The sequence below is a fragment of the Leucopleurus acutus genome, assembly GCF_964270905.1.
Source record: "Leucopleurus acutus genome assembly, chromosome: 19".
Lineage (NCBI taxonomy): Eukaryota > Metazoa > Chordata > Mammalia > Artiodactyla > Delphinidae > Leucopleurus > Leucopleurus acutus.
The window spans coordinates 20181898-20207058 of NC_139161.1; the positions used below are offsets into that span (position 1 = coordinate 20181898).

General features: G+C 38.9%; 1 protein-coding gene across 1 annotated transcript; it reads left to right on the forward strand.

Annotated features, from left to right (window-relative positions):
* Positions 1-603: 603 nt before the first annotated feature.
* SMARCE1 (SWI/SNF related BAF chromatin remodeling complex subunit E1) lies at positions 604-21730 on the forward strand. The gene is made up of 11 exons (XM_082860987.1): positions 604-725; positions 2724-2775; positions 2953-2996; positions 5932-6036; positions 11162-11242; positions 12861-12992; positions 13252-13423; positions 16658-16830; positions 17346-17447; positions 18104-18314; positions 20495-21730. Exons 2-11 carry the CDS (start codon positions 2769-2771, stop codon positions 20701-20703), a joined length of 1236 nt encoding a protein of 411 aa, XP_082717113.1. The 5' UTR covers positions 604-725; positions 2724-2768; the 3' UTR covers positions 20704-21730.
* Positions 21731-25161: the final 3431 nt, after the last annotated feature.

Consider the following 25161-nt stretch of genomic DNA (forward strand, 5'->3'; position numbering starts at 1 on the left):
AACTGGAAAGGTCCGTGCTGCTTTCGCCAAGGCTCCTGCCCGGCCGCTAAGGCAGGAAGCCCTGGGAGGCGCGCGGGAGGGCAGAAACTGCGAACCGCGCGCTCCGCGGCTGCATCCTCGGCTTACTGAAGTACACACTCCAGGTCCCAGGGAAAGAGTAAAGAAAAAGACCGGAAGGAAAGAAAGGAGAAAAAAAACACCCTCGGAGGCGGGGACGTGCTCGGCCTGAGTCCGGCCGGAGTGGCGCGCGGGCCTGGCGGCCACAGTGGTTCCGGGGCTAGCTGCCGGCGCGCTTCCCGCTGCCTTCCGGCCCCGCGCGGGGAAGCTGAGGCCGCGCTCCCACCTCCCCTCGGCGCAGCCTCGCACCTCCCGCCGCGTCACCCTTCGCTGCTCCCGCTCCTCAACGGCCGCGGGGTTTGGGCCTACCTAGCGGTCGGGCCACCTCCGCTCTCTCCGCCGTGACGAATCGGCGCCCGGCTGGCAAATTACCCAAATTCGGGGAGTTTTGAGAAACGTATGGGGCCTGAAAAAATCCTTGATTGTACTAAGCACCACCGCGTCCCCACTAGAAGACTTATTTTTCTTAAGAGAGTCGGTTGGAGCCTTGAAAGGAATTAAGAAGAGTGTTGAAAGTGCGAGCGCGGAAGCTCCGGACGCGAGGGGCGGGGCGTGCGCGGGACAAAGGGAAGCGAGGCCGGAGCTGCGGGCGTTTTTTCTGCCCGCGGGTGAGTGTTTCCGACTGGGCTCGACTGGGTCGGGAGGGTGGCGAGGCGTGGGGTCCCGGCTTGGCCCGACCCCGAGTCCCCGGGGGTTGCTGGGGTTCAGGCTTGGCCGCGGCGCCAGAGCCGGGGGCCAGTTGCGGCCTCTGAGGCCTAGCGGATCGAGGGTGCCATCTGGGGCTCCTCCGGGGCGGCCAGATGTGCCCCTTCCACTAACCCCGCGGAACTGGTCAGAGCACCTCTGCATACTCCTCTTTAGTAGAGTCGCTGGGAAAGTGCATCCTTCACACAAACCTAAAGGAAACGACCTCAGAGGAAGCCCTTGGGGCAAGCCAAGCCCGTGGTCCCTCACCCCCGGAAAGGTGGTTTCCCCTCGGTTCAGGCAGCGACCTGAGGACTCGTGGCGTGGCTTAGAGTGAAGAGCGAAAGCTCGGAAACAGTTTGACCTGGGTTTGAAACCCAACTCTGGCACTTCCTGGCTGTGTGTCTTTAGACAAGTTACTTACCCTCGCCGAGACTCCCTTTTTTCTCTGTAAAATGGGAATAGCAGTACACATCTCGTCGGTAGTTGTGACTGTTAAACCAGATGGTGTGAGTAGTAAGCCTGTCCCGTATAAGGTAGTCAACAGATACTTTAGGATTTTATGCCAGGCACCGGGCATGCATCCGGTGGTGGACAAATGCACAAGGTCGCTCTTGGAATTTATAGTATAGCAGAGGAGATCAGTAATTTTAAAGTATTAGCAATAAAGTGTGACATATCAGGGAGCTCGTGACAGTTATTGTCAGGGCTCCCCCCAGCAAGGCCTAGTGGATGTTGACAGCCTACCTGAACTTGAGCAGGAAGGAAATCTGCACCAGACTCTGGTTTCTTGCCTGTTCCTTAAGGAGAGAGGGAGACACCCAGGTTGGGCCATTGAGAAAATAAACGATTTCGTTCTGCACCAGGCCTCTTATTCATAATGCTCCAGGAATTCCCTTAAAATGCAAAACAGAAGCAAAAAACATCATATTTGTTTCACATAATGTTGGATGAAAGGACTCCAGTAGTCATAAAAGTTATTTGCCTTATTTCTAAAAATGAATGTTTGTCTCTTTATACACACAGTGTGTGATGTATATTGAGGTAAGGAACAAGCTCACCTGTGTATGGTCATGTGGTGAGCTAGTAAACTAGGACAAAAGTTAGTAAGAATTGAGCTAGAAAAAAAGAAGAGCTAGGTACAGGGACTACAATAATAAATTAAATGGTCCCTGTTTCTAAGCAGCACACAATATACCCACATTAACAGGTATAATACGATAGCATAGATCTGTGTAAATTGGATAGGAGTACAGATGAGGAAGGAATTAATTCCGCACAGGTCATTTGTCAAGAAAGCTCCATTGAGGAGATATATTTTGAAATGGGCTGAGAAGGGTAATAAGAGTTTTTCAGGTAGACTCTCAAAATTTATTCCCAGCAGTTATAAAGCTGTTTACCACTATAAGAGAATGTAAAGTTCATTGTCACATCAGTTACCTTTTGCACTGCCTCCAGGAATAAAATGGTGCTCCATTTTAGTAGAAGTTGTTATCCTAAAAGGAAGGCAGAGCTGCAGCTGATCAGGGAGCTGTCAGTATCTGGTAGGCCTTGTTGAGCTAGGCCCTGACAATACATTACATTCTACTGTCACTGTATTTTTATCAGTCTGATTAAATGTTTACATGGCATCAGCAAAACGTTTTCCATGCAAGAGGTGGCTCAGTATCAAAAACAAAAAAACTTGCAAGTACATGTCTAATTTTACTTTTTAATATCCCCAGTAATTTGTTTTAGTCATTTAATTCTGATCAACCAAATGACCTCAAGAACTAGTAAAATATTAAAAAGGCTGGATTACTAGAAGACAATGTAATTTTACTAAGAAATACCAATTAAATTACCCTATTCTTTAGGAAAACATTCTCTTATGCTTGCTGAGTTTTGATTATTTTTCTTTATTTTTCTTTTTTTTATTTTAGTGTCTCAGATTCATTCTTAAGGAACTGAGAACTTAATCTTCCAAAATGTCAAGTAAGTTTCATTTTTTATATTTATCAATCTATATTAATAAGAGACTAATGCCCTAGCAAATGGGAATTCCAAAATACTCTCATTTTTTTTTTCTTCAAAACAGGACCATTGGTAGTTTTGTTGCATAGTATTATATCTCAGTTGTTTACAAGAAGTTATTTATTTTCTTTCAAACAGAAAGACCATCTTATGCCCCACCTCCCACCCCAGCTCCTGCAACAGTAAGTTTTAATTTTCTTGTTAATGTAATAGCCAAGTCTGGCCTTGATACAAAAACCCAGATGTCTTCCAGTGACAGTCACTCAGTCATCACAGCAACAGGATGAAAAATTCAGCTAAAAAAAACAGCACTTCCTACTAAATAAAATAACTCTGCATCTTACCTTGAACCAACCCCAACATTTAAAGAAACATACTACTGAAATGCCAACCTCCTATGCTCAGTTCTTTTTTTAATTGGGAATAAGTGACAAGTTTAACATTTCTTTCTTGTTAATCTCTATTAAGAGTCTTGAAAGTTAATATGAAATGAATGCTCGTTCTGGCATTTATTATTTTTAAGCCTGACCTTCAACTGGTTACATTTTTCTGTCCTTGTCTGTATATAATTTTCATGTTAAATCAAACAATAAAGCTTCCAGTTCTATAATAGCTTATTGTAAATCTTTATTTTCAAGCTGTTCAAGTAAGGATTTCATTATCTATGGGTCAGATCCTGCTATTTCACTTTACTCCATAAGTAATGCTTTATTGGACTGAGAATTGATATGTTTCAAAGTGCCTAAATGATAGTCGTGAACTAATTTTTTTCACCCAGCAAGCTCTGGCCCAGCTTGGTCAGCATGTAAAATAATTGTCCAGTCCACAAAACAGTTCTAACAGTAACCATTCAGGCCTTGCTGAAATGGACTTCTTGTTGTTTTTTTATTTAAAAACAAAAACAAAACACTTAACATTGACCATATCCTACAAAAGAAGTTCTTTAAAGCTGTTAGCCCTCCTTCCATACTCCCTACCCCTAAATTTCTGGCTAGTTTACTAATTAGGTCCTTGTGTAATTTTGTTTTCTCCACTAGATAAACTAGTTTTATTTACTAACCCTCAGATGTATGTTTTAGTTATGTTTATCAACAATTTATTTTTCCATAGTAAGATGCTTTTAAAAAAGAGATACTGTATCACATCTTCTCAGCTCAATTTATATAACATACAGTTTCTAAAGTTACTTCTGGTAGATCTTAAAGTCCTGTGTTTGGTTTGTTTCTTTTCTTAAATCAAAGAACATTTCTTATGACCATCTCCTTGGCACTCTGCTAATGGCTATACAGGTGGAGTTGAACAATTGAGATTCCTGACCTCAAAGAGCTAACCATGTACTTCATTTTTGGAAACGGTATAATTGTAATATTTCAGTTTCGATTTTTTTTTTAGTTCCCTTATTTTCTTACATTACTGCCTCATAATGTTGAATAGTGATTATCATTGCTTATGCAACTTTGAAGGTGTCTTTTTGACGCAAATACTGCCTCTGACAGCATATAATATCTTGAAAACAGACTTGATTTTTTGAGATAATAAAAATAGCTCAGAAACTAACCCTATGACTTCTTAAATGTAGAAAGGGATATTTTTACCTTTCTTTAGTCATACTTCTGTACCATTATAATTTCACATTTACACATAAACTACGGAAGACTAGGGGTTAGGACATCCAACAGAATGGATATTAAATGAGTTATCCTCCTTTCTTTTTTTTCCATTTCTTCTGCCACCACCATCACCAGCTCCACCCACCACTACCACCCAAATGTACCACTCCAAGTAATATAAACTTCTTTTGTGCCTTTGATACTTCATCTGTGTTTTGCCTACTTATGTATGCTTGATTTGCGTCTTCTATAACTACATAGACTAGAAATTGATCAGTAGTTTTCTTCTAAAGAATATCAAATGTATTATCTGCTTGACTGTCTTTCTTTTGGACACTAAGGATATGTGCAGTGGCATGTTTTAGAAAATTGTGTTTATAATAGCTACAGTTTAGTTGGGATGTGTTAAGTTTATTATACAATTCAGCATTGGTATTGTCAATTGCATGTTAAAATGAAATTACTGTCACTTGTTTTGATTGAGGTTCATTAGGTAAAATACCTTACTTTTGGTCTCTCTTTGCTACATCCTTTTTATGCATCATACCTTGATTCTCATGAACATTGGATGTCATTTTATTAATCACGAAGGGCACTGCTATATAAGAGCCCATTTGTGATCACATCAACACATAATTTACAAAAGCCAAGAATTCTGTTGCTCCAACAAGCAGTTGTGGTTTGAAAGAGCTAGGGCTGTCAGGAAACTAGATGAGAAAAGAAAGTTCAAGTCTGTCTACTAGAAAAGTAGTTCACATTAAAACTAAATGCAGAAATTGTTCATGATTGACCTGTGGAAGATGGATCAAAGAAGAGATGGAAGAGAAAGCCTATAAAAGAATGGGTTAAAAAGATCAGACAGTACCCTCAGAATGAAATCCATGCATTTCTTACAAGTCTTTGTTTTGAAATCATGTATGTGACATCCATTGAATCCCACATATGTTCTTTTCTATTGACAACTTCTGACTTCCTGATTTGAATCTCTTCTCATTTCTCACACTATATAAAATGATTTAAAGCTGTCTTTGAAAGTGATTCATTTCTTGTTTTTGTTTTTGGTAGATAATACATTGGCGGCATTCACATAACTGTCAAATAAATCATGTTTTGTTTTGCATGTAAAGTGTTCTCAGACTCCTAGCTTATCACATTTCAAGCTTTCCTATCTCAGACATATATCGCTAAGTTGTTATTTCATACTATTGACCATAAAGTAACCCTGAATGTTTGAGACACTTCAGTGCATTGCTTATCCCGAAAAACAAGCACACATATTCACACTCACACGAACACCACTGGCCCCTGCAAAGAGACAGAAAGAGAGGGAAAAAAAAAAAAACACAGACTGGTTTTCACTGAAAGAAAAAGAACAGTTACAACACATCATTGCTTGTTTAAAATCAGGTTGCTTTTGCATGCCATATGCAGATCATTTTTCATTTCTGTGTTTTCCTCGTTTGAGCTCATTTCTCATTCGTGTTTTTGTCTCATTTGTTTCCATCAGCAAATGCCCAGCACACCAGGGTTTGTGGGATACAATCCATACAGTCATCTCGCCTACAACAACTACAGGCTGGGAGGGAACCCGGGCACCAACAGCCGGGTCACGGTAGGAGAATCAACTATTACAGCATCCAGCAAACAACTGGAATTGACCAGAAATGCCTTCAGAGTTAGGTCCTTTGAATCATCAGCACAGCCATTTAAAAAAAAAAAAATTTAACCTGGCTTTTAGACTATTTTAAATATTCATTGTACAATCTTACACTGAAAAATGAAAAAATAGTGAGATCTGGATATGTATATAGAAGAAAAGAATTTATTCTGTTTGATGGTTGGTAGAGATAAAGCCTTGGGCACTTAATGCTAATACTATATGTAGACAAACCTAGAATTTCCTATGGTTAAGATGCCCTTTTTGAGATGAAGAGTATCTTTCATTTAAGGTAATTGGCATTAGGCTCAAGACCTTAGTTTCTTAATAAAGGCTGGGTTTACAGGCCTAGCTGCCCTACCAGTTTGAACTGCTGCACATAATTATTTGTCTTTTGGATTTAACAGTTGACCTAACTGAGATTCATTTCTCTCTAAAAAGATTTTAATGTCACTTCAACGAATTTCAGAACAAAAGTTGAATGAAATTAATTTGAATTATCAGACTATAGATATCTACAGCTAGAAGTGTGTTTATAATCCATAGGATAAAGGATATAATTTCTGAAACTTAGGATGTTTCACTTAAATGATCAGCCTAAGATACCAAAATTGGATGGTGTAATTCAGACTTTTATTTTATTTATTTATTTGTATTTATTTATTTTTTTAAAGAAAGAATTGGAGAATTCTGTTCAAGCCAAATTTGAGGATTATAAACTGGGAAGAACATGTCAGAAAGCTCTGAGAATTGTTCCTCCCGTTGGAAGGCTTTTTATTTTACAGTCATCTTAAAGTCCATTTAAGGAAGTTTAGGTACCAAAGAAACAACTGTAAAAATGTTTTACCAAAAATAAATAATAAATCCAAAAGCCAAATACCTACATACATTGGAATGTGGTATTGGTGAGAATTTATACAACCCAGAATGGCTGTAAACTTTTTAATACCTGGTTTTTGTTTGCTGTATTCATAAGTAATTCAATTATTGTGACTTCCAAAAAGCCCTCTCACCCTGTAGTCAGGCTAGAGCAGAAAGCTTGTACCTATCAAACTGTTTGTCTATCTTGGTAAGCATATTGCTTAGCTTGATAGGTTTCGTTTGTCTAAATTTTTCATTGTTTCTGCATAATTTGTACCTCATAAGCATATCAAGTTTTATGTGCCATGCATATTTCATGGTATCTGAAAAGAATTCTGACAAAGTGTCTGTATGTATGCATTTCACAATGCATATAGTTTTTATGTGCATCGGTACTTGTTTTTCCCTGGCCTGAATGTGTTTCACAAGTGTAACGGGTCACAAAGTTATCAAATGGTAAAGAATATTTTAATTTAAACGAGGAGTAGAATCGATTTTGGACCATTCATGTTAATACAGAAAATTATTCATGGGCAGTAAACAAAAGAATGATTACATTTTAGTAGCTCTATACAGTCAGCTCTTGATTATCTATGTTAATGGAAAAGAAATGGTGGTAACTGTAATATTAGAATCATTTGTATTTCAGTTTCTGTAAGCATTTTGTTCTTAACTTGGATGTATCTGTGGGATTCTTTGTTAACAAAGTGAGATCATTCAATGGAGACTTACTAGGAATAGGAAAGTGCAGTTGCTGTCTCGGGGCCTCAGCAAGTTACCTGTTTCTCCCCATTCTTTCTCTCAGGTGTTAGAACCCAGTGTTTGGGGGTAGGCACCAGCTTCAGGGTAGATTAGTATAGGAGGGCTGTTGAGCATGGGAACATTGATCTTCTGGTTCTTTATGGTGGTTTTCTTTGTATTATTTGTTCTCTCAACACCAGAATGAAGTGTAATCAATTATTACACATTCAGCCACATTCCTTCTGTAGACCTAACTTGAAGAGCCTAGAAAATGTGGAGGCTTTTAGCCTGTGCTAATCCCAGCCCCTTCAACTTCTAGTGACCTCTCAGGTCATTGAATCATTCTCTATGAAAATTAGTTATGCCTAAAGTTTTATACTACTATATATGTATAATTTAAGCTCTGTTAGGACTCAGTAGATCTGATTTTGACCTTTATAAAAGTGTTACTTTAAGATGACCTCACTTATGTGTTTTTTTTGGGGGTGGGGGGCTCCTCTTTGGTATTACTGCCTGCAAATCGCCTTAAGTCATCGATTTGAAGGAATGATTCGGTGACACCCTGTGAATAGCTTCTTGTAGCGTACACAGAACATCGGGTTTTCCCGATGACTCCAGTACACTCGAATGGTTTTCAGACAATAAACATTTTATATATAGCATGTTGAAACCTTTTGGTTTCAACATATGGTAGCTATGAGATGGAATTCACTTCTGGTCAGTTCTTCATCAGATGATGGTTAACATTCTCAAGTACAGGTGTGAAGACAGATCAAGACCAAATGTTAAAAGTAGCTCATTTCTGTGCTTTAATGGAAATTCCATCCCAGAAGAAAACCTTAGATAAGATCCTACCAGAGAAACAGCTGAAAAATGGGAAGAAACAACAAAAATCTCTGAGTAGCCAGAATTTCACAAAATCATGGGCTTTATTCATAGGAGGTTCCCAGGATCTTACTCTATTGTAAGCACAGTTTTAACAAGCATAATTAGTTTTCTCCAAACTCATTGCCAGTTGGAAAGAGGGACAGTTGCTGCTAGAGGTAGGTTTCCTGATAGCAGCAAGGAAAGAAACCACTAAAAAAGGAGACATGCCCTCCAAAAGCATAACCACCAGGCCATTTAATAAAGGGGCCAGCAGGTTTCATACCTCAAACTAGAAGATTATAGCACAGCAGTGATTATAATTGTGTTCAGTGCAGACTGCTTCTTTTTTCTTTTTTAAAGAATAATGTTTGAGAAATTGTAGAAAGATACCTGTTTGAGATGGTTAATAAATTAGGGGTGTTTAGTGATATAAACCTTTAATATCCTGAAAACCAGCTAGAATTTAACTATGTTGTTATTGTTTTGGGTTTGGTTTTGCTTTCCTTGTATTTGTAAATTGGTCAGTGTAATGAAAATACCACCTCAACATGTTCCTTTGGGAGAAAAGAAGAGAAATAAGCAAATTCATTGTTATAAAATACAGTTCTTTGAAAAATATCGAAGAGCAAATATTACTGTAATTTGTTTTTAAAGTGTTTTAATTTCACATATTAAAGCATAAACATTTTAGAATTCTTTACCTCTTTTTTAAAAAGTTGTTAACAGAGGTCTACCATCTTCAGTTATTGGCACAATTCCAACTTTATTTGTAACCTACTTCATGGAATTCTGAAGGTTTGTGTTGGATATAAATTGGAAGTGCTTTCTAATAACTTTATGAAGAATCAGACTTTTATGTGTTACTTGCTCTGAATTCATGACATAGGGTTAGCTTTGTAGAAATCCCCCCCTCCCCCAGAGAACTCCTACAGCCCTGAGACAGATCTCATAGTGGCTGTTCATACCACCACTGTTGACAATTTCCATCCCCCATGGCTCACTTCACCCCGTTGCCCACTGCTGGCTAAAAACAGAGTCTGTCTACATGAGCATCAGCATGAGGTGTGCTAAGAATACGTGGGAGGAGTGGAAAGAAGGGAAATACTGCTTCAGAGGAGAAATACGTTCTGATAAGTTCATGTGTGAAGAAGCAGAGAGGAAGCAGAGTTAATGGACAAGTATGGAGGGAGGGAGGGAGACGCTCCTCACAGGAAGAAGAAGTATTGTTGGAAAGTGGTGGAAGCAGGTACCAACACACTATTCCCGGAGCCCTTGCATGAAAAATAAGGTTGATTGGGGTCTCAGCCCAGAATGGAGGGGTTTCCCTCCGGTTTTACCACAACAGCAACATCAGGGCAAGGAAACAAAATGGCACCTTAGTTTTCTTGCAAGAATTTGCTGATTCCTGTCTTTTGGTCACTAGAGTGAAGCCAGCTCTTCTTCCCCCGAGCCTGGGAAGGAGGATCAGTATCAGGAGTCTCCCAGAAATTTGGGAGAAACAAATGTGATTCAGCCGTGATTTGATTCTGGGTCCTTGATCAAATGCAGCCATGCGTGTAGAGATGAGAGTAGGTTCAGCAGCAGCGCTCGCTCGTTGGAGATGTGTGGGGTGCCCACTGGGAGCTATCTGTTATCTTGCCTAGATTTGGCTTTTAGAAAGAGCTGATCTCTCCTCTTTCTTTCCCTTTTTTCTGTCTCTCACCCACTTTCTTCTTTACCTTTTTAAAACTATTTTTCAGTCTCCTCGCCCCCTTTTCTTCTGTTTTCCTTTCCCTTTCTTTCTGTGTCTTCCCCACAAAACCAGCATTTTTTAAAAATTAAATGGAGTTTCTTGATATAAGGTCTCAAAAGTAACTTAATCAGGCCCTGTTTCTGCCATTTCTCTGTTCCTGGTAAACTTGTTCACTCCTCCACTGTGATTAGGAATAAAAAAAGGCATGACTTCAGTTCACACTTCCTGATCTCCTTTATAAAACAAGACACTAGATATGGGCATAGAACCTTCAGAAAAGTAAAATCTCTAGTCATAATAAAGGAGCTAAGAAGGGTTTTTCCGTTTTCCATTTTTGAACCTAGGAAATAGGGTTTGCGGTGGTGGCGGTTGTTCATGTGGAGGTGTGTTCCTGAAATGGTGCAAATAGTAAGTAGTCCCCTGTAGGCAGTATAAGGTGTGGTAAGTGCTGAACGGGTTCAGCTTCCGCTGAGGTAATCAAGTGTTGACTGTATGTGTAATGGTAAATTAAGTAAAATAAAAGGGTACCAGGTAATGTCCTAAACGTGGGACATCTGATATATAACCATATATTTTCGATGTATGAATTATTGTATAATATTTTATTTGTTCTTACAGCCAGGTTGTCAAAGCAGTGGCAATAAACTGCTAAGTAACGTATTAAAAAATTATGTGCCTAAAGTCATTTTCTCTATTTTCTTCTGATGTGAACGTTTCTGAATTTGCAGTGATAGCTATTTTCAGTGGAGAAAATATAAGAATCTTGTATCCATGGACGAGTAGAAGAAAGTCGCATTAGCATTTTTTAAGGGACTCTCTTTTCAGTTTGCTGGTGAACTTCTTGCAGTTGAGTAATGAATGTATTTAACTCTTTCCTAGGCATCCTCTGGTATTACGATTCCAAAACCCCCAAAGCCACCAGATAAGCCGCTGATGCCCTACATGCGGTACAGCAGAAAGGTAGGTGCTCAGGGGCCAGAAGGGAGTGAGGACTGCCATCCTTGCTCTTGGCTTTATGTCAGGTTTCAGATTGGCTTAGCCAGCTTTTTTGTGCATAGTGAGAGGAAAAGATACAGAATTGCAGTTTTTAAAGAAATTAGTTCTAAATTCCAGAATTAAAATCCAACAAGAACATGATTAAATAAACAGTTAAAATACTTAAAGCAAAGTTATGTAGCCAGTGTTACTTATGTAGTCTTTTGGAGAATATTTAATGATATAAAAAAAATGTTTAGTGAAAAAAGGAATGCAAGACTACATGTACCAGTATCTTATTTTTATAAAAATAATAGCAAATACATGCTAGTTTGAATTTTTAAAAAGCCTAGAAGACAATGGTTATCTCTAAACAATAAGCTTATGGTAATTTTTATTTTCTTCATACTTCCTTGAATTTTTCCTCTTTTTTTTTGGTGATGAACCTCCATTACTCTTTTTTTGTTTTTGTTTTTTGGTTTTTTTAACATCTTTATTGGAGTATAATTGCTTTACAGTGTTGTGTTAGTTTCTGCTGTATAACAAAGTGAATCAGCTATACATATACATATATCCCCATATCCCCTCCCTCTTGCATCTCCCTCCACCCCTCCCTATCCCACCCCTCTAGGTGGTCACAAAGCATCAAGCTGATCTCCCTGTGCTATGCTGCTGCTGCTTCCCACTAGCTATCTGTTTTACATTTGGTAGTGTATATATTCAGTGCTACTCTCTCACTTCGTCCCAGCTTACCCTTCCCCTTCCCCGTTCCTCAAGTCCATTCTCTATGTGTGCGTCTTTATTCCTCCCCTGCCCCTAGGTTCATGAGAACCTTTTTTTTAAGATTCCATATATATGTGCTAGCATATGGTATTTGTTTTTCTCTTTCTGACTTACATCACTCTGTATGACAGACTCTAGGTCCATCCACCTCACTACAAATAACTGAGTTTCGTTTCTTTTTATGGCTGAGTAATATTCCATTGTATATATGTGCCACATCTTCTTTATCCATTCATCTGTCGATGGGCACTTAAGTTGCTTCCATGACCTGGCTGTTGTAAATAGTGCTGCAATGAACATTGTGGTACATGACTCTTTGAATTATGGTTTTCTCAGGGTATATGCCCAGTAGAGGGATTGCTGGGTCATATGGTATGAACCTCCATTACTCTTAAAATAGCAAGTATAACTGATATCTTTATTAAAGACAAGAGCATTATTGATTTTCACCACTATTTAGAAATTTTAAAATTTTTGGTCAGAATTATTATACATATATTTGACAATATGGTGTATTGTATTATGCAGAGTAACCACATTCCTTCTAAACTCTCGTGAATTTTTAGAAAGACATAAGACTATGTTATTGAGTTAGCTCACCATAAGTGTCTGCAGTGATTGGAGATATCCGAGATCTGCCTTAAAGTAACCTGACAGAGGACTCGATAATTACTGCAGCAGGCTGAAGAGAACATGGGGATTTGACACTATTGCCTCTGCCTTTGTTGATGATTGAAGGTTTCTATATTAAAAAGTATTTTTTAAAGGTCTTTATTTTTAGGCATCAATACTGAAATCTCAACTGTTTGTCCTTTTCAAGGTCTGGGACCAAGTAAAGGCTTCCAACCCTGACCTAAAGTTGTGGGAGATTGGCAAGATTATTGGTGGCATGTGGCGAGATCTCACTGATGAAGAAAAACAAGAATATTTAAACGAATACGAAGCAGAAAAGGTAGAATGGGACTGTAGGGATGGGTACAATAGAAAATTCATGAACTCTTGCCTTATTTATAAAAGAAATATAAGATCTAATCAGACAACTGAGTCATTGTCTGCCTGGGTCAAGTCACTTAATTTCTCTAAGACTTCAGATCCCTTGTCTGTAAAAAGGAGATCATTATCATGTCTTTTGATATTCAAATGAGGTAATATAAGTATTCATTGTAACCTGCAAAATGTCAATTCTAAAACTGAAAACATTTGACTTTCAGATAGAGTACAATGAATCTATGAAGGCCTATCATAATTCCCCCGCGTACCTTGCTTACATAAATGCAAAAAGTCGTGCAGAAGCTGCTTTAGAGGAAGAAAGTCGACAGAGACAGTCTCGCATGGAGAAAGGAGAACCTTACATGAGCATTCAGCCTGCTGAAGATCCAGATGGTAAAAAAAAAAAAAAAAAAAAAAGTGGGGCTTTGTTTATGCTTTCTCTGAGAATTAAAATATGAGAAATCTCAAGTATTATTTCCTATTCTAAATGGAAACAAAGCATAATTTAAGTGCCATTTCAATATTTGGAATAATTATTTTGATTAATATTTGTATGTGAACTTCCCAAAGATAAAGAAATACCCTTTTTAGTGTAGAAGATAGCAAAAACTACCTGTCGTTTATCAAAACCTTTGTACTCAGAATGCATGGAGGGTTTTTTAGTTACAATCAGAATTTTACCTCAACTGCTTTTAAAAAGTTAAATGCCTTCAAGTTATATTCTACTTTCTTATTGGTTCCCTAAATTGGCTGAGTTAAAGGCTCTTAAGGGAGAAAGTTAATGAGTGGGAAGAGGCATTATGAACTTTCTTTTCTAGTTAATTCAGAAATCCAGCTAGAATTTATAAATACAACTCATGATGACGCTTAGGAGGGTGCGCACCTACAGACTTTATACACACGCACGCCACCGCACACAGAGCAGAGCTTCCTAGTTGGCGTTCCACGAAGAGTTTGCAGGTATGCTTTTGTACCTCTGGTTGGTCCTCTGTAGCCATGCAGGGTCTGAAGCTGCAAGGAGCTTCAGAGCTAGCCACCTCCAGCTGTGAGTATACTCATCCACACAGCAAGCATGCTATACAAATATTTCCTTCGTGTACTGCTGTGATGTGGTAAAGGTTGGAAGCTCTAGCTGCAAGCAACAAAAGCATCTAGAAAATAATTTAAGACCCCATTTTAAAGAAGTAGTAGTAACAAGGAAAAGGCTTGTAAGACCTTAAAGAAGAGACCTTTCATAAAGGAAGCAACACTACCACCTAAAGACATGGACAAACCGATATACGTAAAAGGAGAGAAAAACAAAAATGAGTTGTTAAAAGAAAGGACTGGGATATTGACAAATGTTCTCATAAATACAAAATATAATAATAAATACAGAAAACAGAATAGGGAATAGAAACAATATAGCATGTTAAGCAGAATCATCAGTGCTAAAGACACAGTAGTGTAAGCAAACTTTAGTTGCTCAAATTGGATAATTAGTGCAAGAAAATATACAGAACTAAAAAAAATAGAGGATCCAGTCTACAAATAATTGGAAGGATGGGGGTCAGTAATAATCGGAAACAAAGGCTAGCAACATAGAAGACGTAAGTAGAAATCAGTTGAAGTTTTCACAGGTGGAAGGTAACAGCAGGAACACTGAGAAGGACTGAAAGAGCTTCACTTAGGAACAGTCTTCAAAGAGAGTCCTTTTCTCTGTTTCTCAGACTTCTGCCCATTATGTTTTTTAAGTTTAAAATAGGATATTAGAGTTGCTAATAAGAAAGGATGGTAATAGTTAAGATACCAGGATAAGAATGACTTTAGACCTTGGACCTTATCCCTCAGAACTGAGTAGAAAGAGGAAGACTTGGGAGGTGGAAATGTACATAAAACCAAGAGAGAGGCAGCACATCCACGAGTACAACAGCTGCTCACTTTAACAAAGAAGACCTACAAGGCCTACAAAACATACGTAGTTATCCACACAAGACAGTGAAGTCTTTTTTTTTTTTTTTTAGTGAAGTCTTTTTTAACTGACATTTTAGAAAGAGAATATTCATGAGATAAAGTAAATACCTGGTGAATTAGAAAATATAAACCTACCCCCCCCTCCAAAAAAGAAAAAAAAAATCAGACAACTAAAGTGCAAAGAAAGACAGGCCCAGATTTTTAAGACTTTATTTCCCCTACAGTCCAGTGGTCAACACTGGGGACATATACATGAAAGAAGAAAAAGAAAGGTAACCTAGATGGATAACCTAGCACAAATGTATATAGTCTTAAGTGTGAATATGAAAAACTCTCCCTTAAGAAGTGAAAAGAGGACTTCCCTGGTGGCACAGTGGTTGAGAGTCTGCCTGCTAATGCAGGGGACACGGGTTCGAGCCCTGGTCTGGGAGGATCCCACATGCCACGGAGTGGCTGGGCCCGTGAGCCACAGCTACTGAGCCTGCGCGTCTGGAGCCTGTGCTCCGCAACAAGAGAGGCCGCAATAGTGAGAGGCCCGCACACCATGATGAAGAGTGGCCCCTGCTTGCCACAACTAGAGAAAGCCCTCGCACAGAAACGAAGACCCAGCACAGCAAAAATAAATAAATAAATAAACTCCTACCCCCAACATCTTCTTTAAAAAAAAAAAAAAGTAAAAAGGTCACAGTTTTTTTTATTCCAGTAATTTTAATTTCAGAAGTGTATATCCTAAAGAAATTACTTGAAACAAAAAGCAATTTGCACAACAGTTCGTAGTGGTGGTGTTTCTGGTAATAAGAGTTTTAGGAACTACTTAAGCACCCAAATTAAGGGACGTGCTAAACTGACATAGCACAGTTTGACTCTTTGTAGCAGTTTCCTAAACTGTGGTCCCCCACCTCTGACGGCACACTAAGATGGTTAGGTGGTTCAGAGAGGAACTTTTGTTTTAATGTGTATTGCTTAAGAGGAAGCTCTTTTTTTTTTTTTAAGTTGATTTAAATAAAAATATTAAGTAAATAATAGCACAGGTTGTTAGCAGATACGTCAAAAACTGGTAGTGATAGAGCAAAGGTAATAGCTATTAAGAATAAGCTTGTAAACCAGATCCATACTATATGTATATGCACTTGAGTGGATGAAAACAGCATGTAATATACCTTCATACACTGACAACAAAGGTATGTGTGTGTAAATTGATAAAAATTAAAAGTGAAATTTAGAATTAAACGTTTTTAAGGCTTTAGTGGTATTTTAATCTTATAAAATATATATGCCCATCTGGGAAACTGAATATTGCTAGAGATAATGTTTTCTCTGCAGTGGGCATTTTCCTTACTTTAAAGTGCTACAGTGACAAAGACACCACCCAGTTCCTGTGTATCATCAGTTGTAAAAGCCTTAAATTACTACCCCAAAAGTGAGACATTTGGCAAAATCTGTTTTGCTGTCAGTGCAGCCTTCACGTTGATTTCCAGGCCAGAGACACATGGTTGTATTTCATTTGCGTTTCAGCCACATCTTCCAGATGCACATCATAACTTAAAGATTTATTTTAGATTTTGTTAGACCGGTGAGGGCCGTGGCTCCTTGGCAACTAAGTGTGAACGCTGTTGCGCTCTCCTGATGATGGTAGTTGGTGACCTAATTTCCAGATCCTTTTGTTTATTCCAGATTATGATGATGGCTTTTCAATGAAGCACACAGCTACCGCCCGTTTCCAGAGAAATCACCGCCTCATCAGTGAAATCCTTAGTGAGAGTGTGGTGCCAGACGTTCGGTCTGTTGTCACAACAGCTAGAATGCAGGTCCTCAAACGACAGGTCCAGTCCTTAATGGTTCATCAGGTAGAGTCACAAAGCATTTTATTACGCCCCAGGTGCCAGGTGACCTGATCCTATACCATGCATCAGTGTGCCTGTTAAATACTTATGTTCAGTCTGACCTGTTCCTGATTGAGGGAAGAGGCTGGAGGGAGTAGACCTTTCCCAGAGATTTAATAAGTTTGTCATTAAACCTGTAACGTAGAGCCTTTTGACAGAAAGCATACCCATTAAGAATTTTGAGACATCCTGTCAGCTCTTACTGATGTACTAAATATTTCTTTTCCAAAAAATCGCTGAGGCCTGAAACAGTATTCTCCAACATATACTTATTAATCAGTCATTCCCTCTATGCTGCATTTTACATTTTAAAAATCTTAGCTAGATACATTATGTAATAAATAAATTAAAAATTCAAAACATTTATCACACTATGAGAACGTGTGGACCATTAAAAAAAATGAGACATTTTCAGTGTTTGACGTTTGCTTTAGAGAAAATAATTCAGTAGTAACAAAACCTGACCTTATGTTTTACAGCGAAAACTAGAAGCTGAACTTCTTCAAATAGAGGAGCGACACCAAGAAAAGAAGAGGAAATTCCTGGAAAGCACAGATTCATTTAACAATGAACTTAAAAGGGTATAAATTTAATGTGTTAACTATACTTTTTTCACTGTGTCTGTTACTTTTTTTTTCCTCTTTCTTTTTTCCAAGATAGTGATTTCATGGAACGTTGTTCACTTTGAAACAGGGTTAACTTTGCTATAACTGGCAAGGTCTTTGCTTTATGAAATAATTTCCATTTTCTGGTAGAGTTGCAATAGGTTTGAAATATCATATAGTACACACATATGTACTAGGCCTTAGACCCTAGAACCCTCTGAGGTTTTAATTTAAACTCTCATGCAGTTGTGAATTATTTTCATTTCATTGCAGTTTATTCATCAAATGTCTCCATTAGCTGTAGTTTACAGTTTGCACTTTGTATGAAAACAAGTAAATCTAGTGTTTGGCCGCCTGAAATATAAAATGGAAGCTTTGAGTATAATCCAGAACTTTCAGCATTGTCTCACCAGCTGTTCTGTAATACTTGATGTTATGTGGCATGCTAGGGCAACTTTCCTGTAGACCCAAGAGCTTCAGAGAGGACGTGGAACCATGTTTTTTTCTGCCATATATATGTATATAGTTCTTAGCCAAGAAAACCCACTATTAAAACAATTTCTCTGGTTCAGAGATTGTAAGAAAAGAACATTACTAAGAGAGTTTTTTGGGTTCTGTTTTCTGACTGCTAGTTGTGTGGTTTGAAAGTAGAAGTGGATATGGAAAAAATTGCAGCTGAAATTGCACAGGCCGAGGAACAGGCTCGCAAAAGGCAGGAGGAAAGGGAGAAAGAGGCAGCAGAGCAAGCTGAGCGCAGCCAGAGCAGTATTGTTCCTGAGGAGGAGCCAGCAGCTAATAAGACCGAAGAAAAGAAAGAAGACGAGAGCATTCCGATGGAGACAGGTAACCTTTCAGTTGATACTGAAGTAAATGTCGAGGGTTTTTACAGCTGTCTTTAGTTCTGCTTTTCCTTTCTCAGTGCTTTTCAGAAGTCACTCTGTTGACCTTGCCTCTTGAATTATTCTCCATATACTACCCATTTCTTTCAAAATCTTAATCTCTTATAGTAGAGTCCACTAAAAATGTTGGTATTGGTACAAAACAGCAGTGGTGTGTTGTCTTTAGTCTTGCTGTGTGAGGTCTTGGTTGTTTGCCCAGATTGAGTCATGTCATTTCCTGGGAATATAAAGTATAATGGTTTAATGGTTAAGGATACTGGCCCGGGAATCAGACAGATCTGGGTCTAACACTGCTTCACCATTTGCTAGCGCTGTGACTTTGGGTAAGTTATTTAATATCAGTTTCCTCATTTGCAAGTATTCTAGCACCTGCCTCTGAGAGTGAGTTCCCAAGGATAAATGTACATAAAATCATCATTACTGCACTTGACATGATATTGGCACTCAGTATTTTAACGTTTATTGCTAAAATTGTTTAAACAAGATGTGGTCATTGCTCTTAAGATCAGTGTTGTCTCTGGTGTCCTAGAACGGAGTTAGGCAAATAAAACCTGCAGGCCGAATCCTGCCTGCCACCTGCTTTTGTAAATAAAGTTTTGTTGGAACCGTTTATTTACGTATTGTCTGTGGCTGCTTTGGGGCGACAACAGTATAGTTGAGTAGTTGCAACTGAGACTGCCTGGCCCACAAAACCTGAAATATTTACTATCTAGCCTTTGTAGAAAGCATTTGTTGACCCCATCCTGGAACAATTCATACTTCTGTTCTACTGATGTTCCTGATTAAAAGCATTCCTCAAGGCAAACAATAACACAGCTTACATGAAGTACTGATTACATCGATTATTGCTTGAAATTTTGAGATCACTCTACTTTCTGGCACTGTTTTGACCCTGCGCAGTGCGCTGTGTAATAAACAGAACTGAGCTGAAAGTATGGGAAACACAATCAAAGGCTCCCTGGACCATCATTACAAGAAGTGAGAGGGACCATAGTCATACTTGGTGCTCAACCGACAACTTCTGATTTGACATCTGGAAAACGTTAAGTAGAATATAGTATCTTTACCAGATATTTCTACAGAGTGATTCAGCAGATTAACATTTCAGATAGTCAGATTTTAAGTTTTATTATCTGAACCTTTCTCTGTTTTGTGTGAACATGTTTTTTATCTTAACAGATTTGGAGCGTGAACACATTTTGTGGTTAGAACAAGAGCTTGAGAATTAGAGCATGGTTCTTTGGCTCATTTTGCAGCTAGAATACTCAGCCTTGCCTCTGTTTTGTCATCTATGAATAGAGCATGCCTAGGTCTTTACTCAGATTTCATCCTTCTAGCTGAAGAAAAAGAACTGAAGAAGATTGTTCTGAAGACTATTAGAGCAATAACAGAAAACAGCCCAGCGTGACTTGTAACAAAGTACTTTAAATATCAGCCTTATACCATTTCCATACCTGCTTTCTCACTCATTAAATCCAAGCGCTTCACAAGAGCACTGTCCAATAGAAATGAAATATAAGTCACTGTGTCATTATAAATTTTCTACTACTGACATTTTTTTAATGAAATCTTTTTTTTTTTTTTTTTGCGGTACGCGGGCCTCTCACTGTTGTGGCCTCTCCCGTTGCGGAGCACAGGCTCCGGACGCGCAGGCCCAGCGGCCATGGCTCACGGGCCCAGCCACTCCACGGCACGTGGGATCTTCCCGGACCGGGGCACGAACCTGTGTCCCCTGCATCGGCAGGCGGACTCAACCACTGCGCCACCAGGGAAGCCCAATGAAATCTTTTAAGTGAAATTAATTTTAATAAGTCTTCAAAATCTGGTGTGTATTTTTAGACTTAGAGCACATCAAAATTTGGAAGCTAAATTTTCAGCAGAAATACTTGATCTGTATTTAGATTTCAAAATTTACAGTTAAAAAGTAGATTGTTTCCAAATCCCAAATTGTTCTAAACATGCTAAAAGTTCTTTCCTCGGTCACACTTGCTCATATCAAGTGCTTAGTAGCCATATGTGGTGAGTGGCTGCCTTATCATCGGATGCTGCAGCTCTGGACTGTCAGCATAATTAGAAGAGGGCATTTCTGTATTGGAACTAACAGTGACAAATGTGTGATTACAGAGGAGACACACCTTGAAGAAACGACGGAAAGCCAACAGAATGGTGAAGAAGGCACGTCTACTCCTGAGGACAAGGAGAGCGGGCAGGAGGGGGTGGACAGTCTGGCAGAGGAAGGGACCAGTGATAGTAACACTGGCTCAGAGAGCAACAGTGCAACTGTGGAGGAAGCACCAACAGACCCCGTACCAGAAGACGGGAAAAAAGAATAAATGTTGCCTTGTTTTATGTGTTCTAAATACTTTTTTAAATGAAAAAATGTTTTTCGAGTTTTAATGGTGTTATGTGGTTTGTGTATTAATTTTTTTCTTGTCCATATCATACCACCAAAGGCTTTTGGACCATTTAGCATCATGAGCTGAATGGCACAGTCACCTTTCTTAAGCGGGAAGAAGATGATTCTTTTCTTTGGATCTTGTTTCTAGCCCTCAACTGTTGAAAGCCTCAGAATTTAAATTAATTGAGAAAATGCCCACCTCTTTTAGAGAAGTATCCTTTGATGCTGCAGAATCTACTCTTACAAATGCCTTCCTACAGCTCACTTGGGTGCTTCCCAAAGCCATAGCTTTAAACCTTCCCAGTGCCCATCAACAGCTTCCTGAAGGGCCCCTTTCCTGTTTGCTTCCACAGAGAGTAGCTTCTTGAAAACATAGTTGTGTGAGTTCACTTACCCTTTTTTTATTTTGAATCAATGTCAGATACCAAGAGTTGTGTTAAGGTGTTTTGTGTACCTACAGCCAACACTTGGATTGTATTGATCCAGAAATAGTCTTCATAGTTACTGGCTTATGAAATAGTCATTAAAGTGAACATGACACATATACATTTATCTATACTGCCTTTTGTTATAATTAATATTGGATATGTTCTGGTGAATTCATCCCTGTTGTACAGCGGGGGGAAATTACTTTTTTACCAAGTTTTCCAAAGACAGAATAGATCACAAAGCTGAAGGAATTGAATATTCTTGCAATGGAGGAAGTAACTTCAAAATGATTAGCCCATTCTAGAAGAAAAACAGCTGGGAATTAAGTTCATCCACTGGAAATTGTTTTACAATAATCAAAACATTTAAAACCTCAAGGCTCAGGATCCCATAGATCAGAGCCTACCTTTTTGATAAACTCTTAGTAAAGTCTTAGAGACCAGAAGCAAGATAGTTTGTGACACATATGCATTCCAAAAACTAGAATAGATTTTTACTGAATAGTGGTATAACTGGTGGTATATGTTTCTTAAAGGTCCAAATGTAATAAAAAAAAAATGGAAAAAAGAGTCTCAGTGTTTTTAATGCACTAAATATGTTTATGCAACACAAGCTTGTAACTTCATTATTGTAATGTAGTGACAGTAGGGAGCGGCCTCTCACAACTGTTATGAATTTGCCTCTTGAGATAAGGCCCCGTCTCACCCAACTATGTGAACTGCTGTAAGTAGTAAGTTCATATGTACAAGACACTTGTGAAAATTAGTTTCCTCATATTATAGTCATGTCACATACAGTCTTTGATTCCAAAAGTAAAGTGATAAGTTTCTACATACACATATGAGAAACTTTTTTTACATTGAAAAAAAATATATGGCCAAGTGAATAAAGGTAAGCCCTGTGCTTACATGTAGATAACTTCTCTATATGGACAAAACTTAATTTATAGTGAATTCACTGCTACTGAGCTCACGGCACACAGTGACTGTGACTCCACTCTGTTGGGCCTCCTGAGAGAGAGGAGGAAAGGAGACAAAATTGGGCGGAAACACCCCTTGATACCTGTTTTTCTTAAAAACACATGGAATGTTTCTTTCTGAATCAAAAACTAATTTATCAGTTCCGGGCGTAGGGCGTCATAGGGCTAAGAACTTCAGCCAGCTCATCCCCAACAAGCTGGATATCCTTTTCAGTAACTTGTCAAAACTGGGTAGAGCAGTTGTTAATATGGGTGGGAAACAGTACCAGATCAAGATGTCACATTATTACCCTGGTACTGAAGTCTCTTAAGAGGATGGAAGTGGTTCTTTTGCTGAGCTGGAGATGGCACAGGGAAAACAAGGATATCTAGACCAAGCCTGCCCGTACGATGCTACAGCAACGGATCGAAACTTAAGATGGGATTTGGCAGCCTTTAACTGAGGGTGGGAAAAGTGAATTAAAATACCTTCTTGTCAGAGTGATAACAGAAACCACCAATGTTTGAGTTGTTCCCTAGTTTCTTTGAGAATGTGGCATATAGTCAAGGTCTTTGTTTTCCATATCCCCTGTAGGCATTGGGCGTGTCACTTAAACTCTCTGAGCCTGTTTCAACCGTAAAATAGATTGAACTACTTTCAGTCCCCTTACTTCTCCACATAGCCATGATTTTTAATGCATTTGTTTTGAGTATGAATGCGTAAAGTTTGAGGGCTTACATTTTTATTAATTTTTAACAACAAACGGAAGAGAGGGGAATCCCCGACAGTCCCCCTGTTTTCTTACAGAATTTTCAAGTGTCATATCTTTCCCCATTTGTCAACAAGCATGTCTTTTATGTGGCTCACCTACAGTACATAAAAATTTTGTATTTGTAAAGCAGAGCTTTCGGGAAAAGTCAGAGCAAGCTCATTTTAACATGAGAGGATGAACGTCCTATGGAAAGGATGTAATACTCGATTCACTATATTTGAAAGAGAATCCGGAGTTTAAATCCCTCCAAATTTTTAGTTTTGATGCTTCCTACTTAGAGACTAGTTTGGGGTTTTAAACAGTTGGTGCTGACAGTGTGAAACTCCTGTTGCCTGCAGTTAAATTGAAGCTGTGTTTTCTCACGTGAACAGGCAATGAAGCTGGGATTATACTGCGTTAAATCCTCCCTTCAGAAATCATTGCCCTCCAACCCCCAAGCACTACCCCACACGGTCTCCCCGCCTGGTCTCAACAAGGGCAGGAGTTTATCCGGCTGTTTTGCACTGCTAGGCAAACCTTGCTGGAAGAGCAACAACTGCCTTCTTAATGATTCGCACATTAGAGGGCTTAGCGTCTTTACAAATGAAACATCCACTGGGCAATATCGAGCTGAAAGGAACGCGGAGGCTTTTTAGAAGAAATCGTACTGGATTATCATCTGGCTTGTGGTGATAATGTTTCTTTGATCAATACGGTAGGGGAAATTCTAGGTTTAGTCGAAAATGTCTACAAGTCTTAGTAATCATAGAACTGTTTCTAAACATCTTAGTAGTAGGTTAACTATATGAAATTGGCTATGTAAGTTTTTTATCTACAAGATGACAATATCACCTGGTTCAACCTAATAATTCTGCATTTTATTATAGTCCAAGTTATAAGCTCTTAATAGCAGTTTTCTGAGTGTGAAATGATGGAACTTTGGACTTTGCAGATTGGTCGATACACTTCTCTAAAAATTACTGATTATTGTTAAACAAAACCCTGATTAACATGCAAATCCTAAACTATCAAGTATTTAACAGCCTGATTTTAAAAATATATCCCAGTAAACAGTTAAGATAGCTGGCTTATGTTCACATGTTTTGCCATTTAGCACCAAAAATATATAATTGTTTTGCATGTATTCAAGAGTGTTATATGGGGGGGTGGGAGGGAAGTTCCCAAAAGATTTGATTGCCTTTTTTTTTTTTTTTGCGGTACGCGGGCCTCTCACTGTTGTGGCCTCTCCCGTTGTGGAGCACAGGCTCCGGACGCGCAGGCTCAGCGGCCATGGCTCACGGGCCCAGCCGCTCCGCGGCATGTGGGATCTTCCCGGACCGGGGCACGAACCCATGTCCCCTGCATCGGCAGGCGGACTCTCAACCACTGCGCCACCAGGGAAGGCCTGATTGCTTTTTACATAGAACTGAGACCGTAACTGCAGATAATGACCCCCTATAATGAGCCATTTGAAAGGCAGGAAAGGCCACCTCAGAGTCCTTGACATTCAGAAGTGGCAAGGACCTTGGGTCAGCCACCTCATGTACCCATCAGCCCTTGGATAAGAGCATTTCCTTCCCCATATCCCCTAGGGTTGTCACCTAAAATTAACACCTCTAGTCTTGGGGAGCCCATCCTCTCTTAAGACAGCTCACTCCTAGAATTAACGAAAAGTATTTCCTCTCATTCAGCTAAAATCTGTCTTTCCGTGATCTCACCCTTCTGGTTCTGCTTCTACACCTTGAAGTCAAATAGAATAAATAGAATCCTCTTCCAAATGAAAGACCTCTGAATATTTCTTTTTTTTTCTCCCTAAATAACTGAATAAGCATATGATCCTATGGATTTCTTAAGATAGTTGAGTCTAGATGACTTATGACATTTTTTTTCCTGAGTCTTTTCAAATGATTAGCAACACTTCTGTGGACAGCTGTGTTTGAGAGGTAGCAATGGTTTCAATGAATACTCTGAAGCAAAGAGAAAATAAATCTGCAAAAAAAAAAAAAAAATGAAGTGAATGCATGTGATAACACTGTTTTAGGCGTCTATTCATGTTGATAGGTTGATTTCCTTTTTGTTCTTATTTCCCTTTTTGGTTTTTTTAAATTTATTTTTTATTGAAGTATAGTTGATTTAGTGTTAGTAAATATCATGTTAGTTTCAGGTGGACAACTCAGCGATTCAGTTATACAAAAATACCTCTGAGTATTTCAAGACAGCTGCCCCTTGAGATCCTGCCATAGAACACAATTTC

What these genes read in the sequence shown, in the direction of transcription:
- SMARCE1 (XM_082860987.1), top strand. An exon ending in GCACCAACAGCCGGGTCACG is followed by an intron (nt 6,037 to 11,161) that starts GTAGGAGAATCA and finishes ACTCTTTCCTAG; the next exon opens with GCATCCTCTGGTATTACGAT. An exon ending in AGTCCTTAATGGTTCATCAG is followed by an intron (nt 16,831 to 17,345) that starts GTAGAGTCACAA and finishes TATGTTTTACAG; the next exon opens with CGAAAACTAGAAGCTGAACT.